Source organism: Oncorhynchus mykiss, chromosome 7 (genome assembly GCF_057628025.1).
Source record: "Oncorhynchus mykiss isolate SJ-2025 chromosome 7, ASM5762802v1, whole genome shotgun sequence".
Lineage (NCBI taxonomy): Eukaryota > Metazoa > Chordata > Actinopteri > Salmoniformes > Salmonidae > Oncorhynchus > Oncorhynchus mykiss.
In genome coordinates, this window is record NC_143028.1 from 18,095,841 (window position 1) to 18,105,780 (window position 9,940).

Consider the following 9,940-nt stretch of genomic DNA (forward strand, 5'->3'; position numbering starts at 1 on the left):
TGTAGACCTCCACAAGTCTGGTTCATCCGTGGGAGCAATTTCCAAGTGCCTGAAAGTACCATGTTCATCTGTACCATGTGCATCTTCATCCCAGAACAACAGCAAAGGACCATGTGAAGATGCTGGAGGAAACGGGTACAAAAGTATCTATAGCCACAGTAAAACGAGTCCTATATCGACATAACCTGAATGGCCACTCAGCAAGAAAGAAGCCAATGCTCGAAAACAGCCATAAAAAAGCCAGACTACGGTTTGCAACTGCACATGGGGACAAAGGTCATACTTTTTGGTGAAATGTCCTCTGGTCTGATGAAACAAAAATATAACTTTTTGGCCATAATGACCATCGTTATGTTTGGAGAAAAAACGGGGAGGCTTGCAAGCCGAAGAAGACCATCCCAACCGTGAAGCATGGGTGTGGCAGCATCATGTTGTAGGGGTGCTTTGCTGCAGGAGGGATTGGTGCACTTCACAAAATAGATGACATCATGAGGCAGGAAAGTTATGTGGATATATGGAAGCAACATCTCAAGACATCAGTCAGGAAGTTAAAGCTTGGTTGCAAATGGGTTTTCCAAGTGGACAATGACCCCAAGCATATTTCCAAAGTTGCGGCAAAATGGCTTAAGGACAACAAAGTCAAGGTATTGGAGGGCCATCAAAAAGCCTTGACCTCAATCCTATAAACTATTTGTGGGCAGAACTGAAAAAGCGTGTGCGAGCAAGGAGGCCTACAAACCTGACTCAGTTACACCAGCTCTGTCGGGAGAAGTGGGCCAAAATTCACCCAACTTATTGTGGAAAGCTTGTGGAAGGCTACCCAAAACGTTTGACCCAAGTTAAACAATTTAAAGGCAATGCTACCAAATACTATTTTTACAAGGATTAAATGTAAGCAATTGTGAAAAACTGAGTTTAAATGTATTTGGCTAAACTTCCGACTTCAACTCTATCTTTTAATGAGCTGGAATGAAACATTCTCTGTCTCATCTAGCTTTCCTAAAATGAATGCACTGACTGTAAGTGTTACATCTGCTCCTGCCACGCCTTCTACTTCTCATCCTGTGTCTCCCTACCCTGCCGCCACTCCCCCAGTGCTCTCTCTCTCCCCCTCTCTCTCTCTGTGGTTGTATGTGATTGTGTGAGTGGAGACAGGTGTGCTAGAGACAGAGCAGATCCCCACCAGCTGCAACCTGTTCCATAATCAAGACCTCTACAAATACTCAGCCCTGCCACTTCCACTCTGCCAGATCGTAGCCTCTGCTCAGTCAGTCTGTGGTTCAAGCTGTTTGTTCCGACATGGAGCTTGTTATCCTTTTGTGCCTGTTTTTCACTCAGCTACAGTTCCGTCCACTCTGACTCAGGTCCCTGTCTCCGGTCCCTCGTCTTGTCAGTCCTGGTTCCCTGCCCTCTACTGCTTCTTTGGATTCGGCTCTGGACTTGATTACCCTGCCCTTATTTTCCTTGCCTCAGCCTCAGTTTCTGGTTTCCTGCTACCTGCCCAAACTTCCCCTGGCCTTCACCCCATCTCCCCTTGATTTTCAATAAATACCTTAGTTACCTTATCCCTGTCTCCTCGTCTGAGTCTGCACTTGAGTTCACCGGGTTCTCCACGCGTAACAGTACGATCTGGCCATAGATATCAACCCAGCATATAAAACATGTATTTATTTGTTACTTTTGACTGTGTAAAAACTAGCAGACTGAAATGAAACCATCAAGTCTGCCATTGAACATCCCCATGCCATGATTAGATAGTGAAAAAATGCACTTCTTTCAGAATTTCATTAAACAATAAAAGCTCATTTACCAACATTTCTGAAAATGGATATGTAGCGTTTTGGAATGAAACTTAATTTTCTCCTCTGCTAGAAAACAGATACCAATTGTGGCTGAAAGGGAAATATTTCCTCCCAACCAGTGTGAAAAACTATTTAGTGTCATTAAAACCAGAAACTTGTTGATGCGTTTCAAACGCGTATCGATGTTGACGCAATTGCTCTGTACATTGAATGCAATTGATTAGGTGTCATTTGCCTTGATTCTTATCTTTTCACAAAAGCTTCACTTTTTTTTGTGGATTAAAAACGAATACCAGCCTGGTTGAACTGATGTCATTCCAACCGAGTTCATGTTCACATTATTTAATAGATTTAGATTTGTATTCTTTTCCCTGTAGGACAGATCTTAAAGATAATTGAAACTTGATTATATTGATGTTGTCTCAGGGGTGGGACAGACTGGAACATACTGTTATGCTTGCCCAGGGGCGATGTTTTCTCAATCTCTCAGTCACTCATGAATTCAATTAATCAGTCGGCTTACCTGCAACACTCACCGAACAAAAATCTTTACCTTTGTAGTGATAAAGTGTGGAACTTGTCCAGAGTAAAAAAAGTTACAAGTTGTCACTGACAGTTTCCTAATCCTCAAGGGCCGGACCCACAGGCAGGTTGACGTTTATTGTCATGAATCTTTTCTGGAGGTAGACCTGCACTAGATGGGCAAGCTGCATGACCAAAATTGGCTATGTCGTAAAAATGGATGAAAACAAAAATTTGCTTTATTTTCTTTATCTGCAGAACTGCCTCCAGGTCAAGATTCATGACAATAAATGCCAATCTGTGACACACAGGTGCTACAGTCAGCCAAAAACCATTAGTGGCTGACAATACCATCGGCCAATGGAGATTTTTTAATGCCCTTGATTCCTTAGGGTCGCTGTTACCATTTCTTGCATTAGAGAGGTTAAAAAAAAATGTTTTACATACACTACCAGTCAAAAGTTTTAGAACACCTACTCATTCAAGGGGTTTTCTTTATTTTTTAAACTATTTTCTACATTGTAGAATAATAGTGCAAACATCAAAACTATGAAAGAACACATGGAATTATGTAGTAACCAAAAAAGTGATAAACAAATCCAAATATATTTTATATTTGAGATTCTTCAAAGTATTCACCCTTTCCCTTGATGACAGCCTTTAAGGAGTTCCCACATATGCTGAGCACTTGTTGGCTGCTTTTCCTTTACTCTATGGGTCCAATTCATCCCAAACCATCTCAATTTGGTTGAGGTCGGGGGATTGTGGAGGCCAGGTCATCTGATGCTCATACTCCTTTTTGGTAAAATAGCCCTTACGCAGCCTGGAGGTGTGTTGGGTCATTGTCCTGTTGAAAAACAACTGATAGTCCCACTAAGCCCAAATCAGATGGGATGGCATGTCGCTGCAGAATGCTGTGGTAGCCATGGTGGTTATTTGTGCCTTGAATTCTAAATACATCACAGTGTCACCAGCAAAGCACCCCACACCATAACACCTCTTCCTCCATGTTTTACAGTGGAAAATACACATGCAGAGATCATCCGTTCACCCACACCTCATCTCACAAAGACACAGTGGTTGGAACCAATAATCTCCAATTTGGACTCCAGACCAAAGGACAAATTTTCACCGGTCTAATGTCCATTGCTCGTGTTTCTTGGCCCAAGCAAGTCTCTTCTCCTTATTGGTGTCCTTTAGTAGTGGTTTCTTTGCAGTAAATATGACCTTGAAGGCCTGATTCACACAGTTCCCTCTGAACAGTTGATGTTGAGATGTGTCTGTTACTTGAACTCTGAAGCATTTATTTGGGCTGCAATTTCTGAGGCTGGTAACTCTAATGAACTTATCCTCTGCAGCAGAGGTAACTCTGGGTCTTCCTTTCCTGTGGCGGTCCTCTTGAGAGCCAGTTTCATCATAGCGCTTGATGGTTTTTGCGACTGCACTTGAAGAAACGTTCAAAGTTCTTGGAATTTTCCATATTGACTGACCTTCATGTCTTAAAGTAATGATGGACTGTCATTTCTCTTTTCTTATTTGAGCTGTTCTTGCCATAATATGGACTTGGTCTTTTACCAAATAGGGCTATCTTCTGTATACCACACCTACCTTGTCACGACACAACTGATTGGCTCAAACACATTAAGAAGGAAAGAAATTCCACAAATTAACATTTAATAAGGCACACCTGTTAATTGAAATGCATTCCAGGTGACTTCCTCATGAAGCTGGTGGAGAGAATGCCAAGAGTGTGCAAAGCTGTCATCAAGGCAAAGGGTGGCTATTTGAATTTGAATCTCAAATATAAATTATATTTTGATTTGTTTCACTTTTTTGGTTACTATATGATTGCATATGTGTTATTTCATAGTTTTGATATTTTCACTATTATTCTACCATGTAGAAAATAGTAAAAATAAAGAAAACCCCTTGAATGAGTAGGTGTTCTCAAACTTTTGACTGGTAGTGTACACTGTACATCATGAAAGGAAAGTCCCCATTGGTGTCTGAATGTCATTAATAAAAGTCCCACAGTCAGTCAGTCTATGTCAGTAATTGCCATTGAGTCCCATTGTCGTAACCAATCTAATTCCATGAAACAGATGGTTCCTCTGTTGGTGACTATGGGAAAAAGAACAAGCAATCGACCCACCAGAGTGACAATGCTCCCCATTTCCACTTTAGACCTTGCTCGTCCCAGCAGGGGAGATGCACTGTCATGCCACGGCAATGTTTTGCAGAGACACAATGGGTATGTCCCAAATGGTACCTTATTCCCTACATGGTGCACTTATTTTGTGCACTACCCTATGGGCCCTGGTCAGAATCAGTGCACTAAATAGGGAATATGGTGCCATTTGGGACGCAGCTAATGAGAGAAGACTGTGATACTGCGACATGCTGATAGCCCATTAACAACCTATTAACACAGGGAATATTGTCATTGCATCATTTGATCCCACATCATGTCATATTCACAGGTAGCCTCTACAGAGATGGGTTTTCCAGAGTGTTTCAGCGTTGAAATGTCACATCCAATGTCCAAACTTCAACAGGGGGTAATAAACAGAACAGATGGGTTGATGGGAATTTAAGTGGCATACAATTTACCCCACAGAGTCCCCATCACAGCTTTCCTAGATCAACTCCCAGAATTAATTGCAGTGGAACTCAATCCATTGTCCGGCTAGGCGTATTGTTGGATCAGGAACAGTAGTGCTCAACTCAAACACACAACGCACCAGCAGTTCATATATTGTAAACAAACCAAAAATCTCTCTGCAGTCATTTGTTATGCTTTGTCATCTTTGAATAGAACAGGGATTGAAGGCGTACAGTGATCCTTTCCAGCGCAAAGACACCCGTACAGTTACTAATCCCTTTGTTTAGAGTAGCATAATGAGTAGCATAAGAGTAGCATAATGAGTAGCATAATGAGTAGCATAAGAGTAACATAATGAGTAGCATAATGAGTAGCATAATGAGTAGCATAATGAGTAGCATAATGAGTAGCATAATGAGTAGCATAAGAGTAGCATAATGAGTAGCATAAGAGTAGCATAATGTAATCTAGACTGCAAATAATTATGGAAAGATTCAAAGGAGGTCCCATCTCTACTTTCCAGCTAATGTCTAAGTGGATGGATACGAGATCCATCTCTATGTAATGAGGTGTGTATGGAGATCGAGCCAATATACATATGACCGAATTACATTTGGAATGTCCCACGTGAATAAGGTCTATTACAGTCCACTCAAGTAATGAAACAGCTGGAGCTATTTCTGGACCATCTGTCGGTGTCTCAAACAAGCCATTTCCACAACACGTCTACAATACAAAATTCAAGCCCACCTGTCACCTGCAGCTCCTTGGAAGGTGTTAAAGGGTCTGATGGGACTGATGAGAATAATGTCTTTTAATTGGCATTTGTATCGAACAATATGTTCCAAATTGGACTGAGTCATTAGACACCGTGGCCAAGCAGACGTTTCTTTGGTGTGACCACCACAGGCATATCTGAACAACGTAGGCGCACACATACGGTTACATTCCTGGTTAAAAGGTTATTTTCCTCTTGAATAAGGAACACGAGAGTGTGCACAGGAGATCATCTCGAATTGGCAGTGTATTAAGCCCTTGACAGAGGAGACGACATGACCACATCCGTAGATCTCTCCATCTGGGCCCGCTCAAAGGGTAGCAGGGATATACCACAGGCCATTATCCAATGAGGCCCTGCCAATTATGATGGTTGCGACCGATAAGAAGGATGCATTTTGGGAACACGCGCTCACTCAACAAGTGCATGCCCGTTTTAACAGATTCACCGTGTGCAGAGTAACATTCTGCTGTCTCTTCTCATACTCAACACGTGCCTAGTCGTGTCAAAATGACCAGGAATCCACCAAATAAGTGCGTTAGAGATTTATAGTCCAATTAAACTTTTCCCAAATGCCATTAATGTCTGTCTCTACTGAGGAGTAAAAACAAGCTATTTGCCAACTCACAATGTTCCCTCAGAGATTCGGAGCACTGCCCATCCACTTCATTTCCTGGTCTCAAACTGGGGCTGAGGCAGCTCTCTATACCATTACATTATGTTCTACCACCAGATGCAGCAGCCTGTGTTGAATGGGTGTTTGAATGAGGCTTTTATGTCCCGCTTGCATAAATACTTTTTACATTTTATATCCACAACAAGTATACTGTACCCAGCGCTGTCATGTCCATAGGAAAAAGCCGTTTCAGACTAGCACGTTAGAGTAGCTAGCTCGTCTAACTCTCTTAGCTGGCAATGTTGGTAGACTTTAGAAAAGCAAGCAATAACTAAATGCACTGACTAAGACTCACACTCCTTTCAATCTTCTACTCCGCTTTTAGCGGAGATGCACATTTTGTTTCTTTGAAAAAAGAACCACCATTTAGAGGGACACAGACAGTTCAAGGGGTATGCGTAGATGTGCATTAAAATATTATTATTATTATTATTTATTTTTTTACGTAGAATCAAGCGTAAGGATTATGGCTCTAGATTCCAGGAAATTGCTGTTTCAGGTGTTTGCAAAAATGCGAAATTCTCTAACTTACGGACGGGGAGCATAACACCCGTGCGAACTACCCCCCTCCCTCCCCAGCCATTCTCACGTATTTTGTCCCTCCTGCCCTCCTCAGATTTTTGGGGTGCATGACGCAGCTGACTGTACCATTTATTCGGAGTGATAGAATCTATTGTCTGTGGCTACATGTCTGTGTATTTGTGGATCATGTATCTACAGCAATTGTGCTTCTACTACAGTAAACCGATCAATGTGGTCCATGTTTAACCCATCGTATCCCAAATCTATTGCCCCCTTTCGTGTCTCCACTCTAAAAGGTTTCCACTGTTTTGATTTACTCTTTTTTCAGAGAGAAAAATCTCATCTTGTGTCAGCCCGTGTGTATATACTTTCGGAGAGCATGGTCTCCCAGGAGAGCGTTGCCATTGGCTCAGTAGACCACTCAGTTTTATTGCTTTCACTGTCTCTTCATTCCCAATACAGTTGAAACCCAGAATTGGCAACAGACATCAAGAGGCAGGTAGTTACGATAGTATAGAGATGTTTACTGAGGATGCATCAGGGAGATTGATACATTCTCTGTTTCACCGATTCAATATCTTTTACGTACATCCAGTAGATGCCAATGCTTTTGTCACGGAGCAACACTGCCACTCAGGGGTACACATCACAACTTTTCTACAGGAGACAGAAATGTGAATGGTATGAATCTCAAGTAAAATGAACATGGTGTAACTGGTGAAAAGTATGTCCTTGTATTCATTTGATCATCTTTATTGATTATCTATGTTATATGTTTAATAGCATCTCGCAAAGCACAGTTCAATTTGAAAACAATTTTCGTAAAAACAGAATTCAATTCAAGGTATTGCCTGGAATTCAACATTTTTTTTTTGGGGGGGGGGGTCAAAATCAAACTGGAGAATACTTGTTTTACTTGCCAGACCATGTCCAATGAATGGGGTAGCTGATTACACATGCATTGTTAGTGATAACAATTGAACCATTTTAGAGCCGCAGAAATGCATGAATATATTACATTGGCTCTTAGCTTTACAGTATACAAGAAAAGTGCTCTAAGCTTTGTTGGCAAAAACTATTCTATGACGTTTCAGGACTAAACCAATTTGGCTTTGTCAACTCTGACAAATCACAGGCAATGAAACAAAGTGCGTTAACCATTTGTAGGCAAACAGGGTATAAGAAACCTATTGAATCTAAATGGGACCAAATGGAAAAATACAAAGTTTGCATTGACATTTCAGTATTTTATCAAACTAAAGTTCCTACTTTATAATTTACTGGCTTTCTCTCTCTCTCTCTCTTGTTTAACTGGTGCCTAGCTACTCGTCTTCATGGTGCTCGCAGAAATCATGGCAACAGACAGTTACCATGGTGATAAATGTCATGAACTCTTGGAAGTCCAATTCCGAGTCTCCGTCCGTGTCCAGGCTCTCCATCAAACTGTCCATAGTGGCCTGGTCCTTCACTTGCTGAGGGCAAAAACAGATAAACAGAGATAGACAAGGTCATATTTGATGACTAAAGGTGCATTGCACAAAATTTACAGCCGGTTTTATGGTCATTTCACCCATTGATTCGAGAATAATAACGTATGAATGCCTCCCGAGCTCAGTGCAACAAAGCCTGTAGAGTCATACATGATGTATTGATAAATGTGCATCACGCTTTAACCGCAGCCTCGATCCAAGCTGCATGTTCAATGTAAACAATGGCGTGTGAAATATTGTAGTGAAATATGGTAAGGATATACCTACCCCTGTAAGGGCTGGCAGCTCCTCATTGATCAAGTCTTTCAGTTCACTTTTCTTCAGTTTGTGCTTGTCTCCTTCTTTCTCTGTGTACCTGTGGAACACCTCCATGATGGTGGCAAGTGAACTCTCCAGGTCAGTCATTGTGGTTTGTAATGTGATCTATAAAGTATAGCAAAAAAAACAAACATTTGTATCTCTCGGGCCTACTATGGGACATAAACAACATGTACAGATGTAGGATCTTAATTCGTTTGAGTTGGCTACAGCAGGGGGGGAAGAAATCCTGCAGCAACAGGAAATACGAATGATTATGTGGATAATAATTCATGGAGATTTTTGTAAGGGGGTTGATACATTTCTCATCAAGGAAAATCAAGTCTGAAATTTCAAAGTGGAAATAACACACTTCAGAAGTTTATTTTTATTTTTATACCTCAAATACACGACAAGTTTTACATTTCCTGCGTTGGAGGAAGCTGCAACAGGGTGAATAAAACAGTAAGATCCTACACCTGTGTGCAGTCATGTAACTTCAATGCATCAGATGGTGACATTCTATCTCTCAGACCTCTCTCTCTCTCATACAAGGACAGCACAGTGGTTAGCGGGGAGTAATCAAGATACTCGTACAATTTAAAATACAATTTTAAGCCTGTCATTACACTATACGAAGCCCCAAATCAAACGAATGCCCCCAGTTACTCAATAAGAAACAGCAGAAAATCTTGACTTACCAGTGTGTCTCGGACTGAGACAAAGGTTATCTGCAGATGAGAGTGAGTAGTGGCTGTGGAGGAACAAAGACTATAGGCTTTTATAGTTGGTGTGGGGAGGGCCTAGTGCCTCTGGTCAACCACCCTGCCAGTCCAGCACACTGACCAATAGGCTCTTTTTCACCCTCTCACTCCACTATATTCTCACGCAGAATTCACCATTGATGGCTATGCCAGTCTTTTACCATGTTAAAATGGTCAATTTACAGTATTGTTTGAATACCATTGTTTTGAATGACAGTATGGCTTTGAGATGAATTTGTGGATTTGAGCTTCCAGGTTTACAACTGATGTGTAAGAAAGATTGCGTTGTATCACAACAGGCTATCTAATGTTCATATGATTGTACAGGCAATACTTTTTTTTTGGTCCTTAAAAAGGTTAGACAATTTACAGTTACGAACTGTATACCCCGTTTAAAGTATTACCAAACGAATTAGGCTAAAACAAACAAACAGGCCTTTAACCTCCCCCTACACGTCTCCCTAACCTCCACCCTTAAACCACTTTA

At 41.3% G+C, this 9,940-nt stretch overlaps 1 protein-coding gene across 1 annotated transcript; it reads right to left on the reverse strand.

Annotated features, from left to right (window-relative positions):
• Positions 1–7,639: 7,639 nt before the first annotated feature.
• LOC110527533 (protein S100-B) lies at positions 7,640–9,543 on the reverse strand. The gene is made up of 3 exons (XM_021608876.3): positions 9,391–9,543; positions 8,660–8,815; positions 7,640–8,374 (listed from the first exon to the last, which is right to left on the reverse strand). The coding sequence occupies exons 2-3, from the start codon at positions 8,795–8,797 to the stop codon at positions 8,225–8,227; spliced, it is 288 nt and encodes a 95-aa protein (XP_021464551.1). The 5' UTR covers positions 8,798–8,815; positions 9,391–9,543; the 3' UTR covers positions 7,640–8,224.
• Positions 9,544–9,940: the final 397 nt, after the last annotated feature.

What these genes read in the sequence shown, in the direction of transcription:
- LOC110527533 (XM_021608876.3), bottom strand. Translation starts at nt 8,797, where the DNA reads ATGACTGACCTGGAGAGTTCACTTGCCACCATCATGGAGGTGTTCCAC. An exon ending in AGCTGCCAGCCCTTACAGGG is followed by an intron (nt 8,375 to 8,659) that starts GTAGGTATATCC and finishes TTTTGCCCTCAG; the next exon opens with CAAGTGAAGGACCAGGCCAC.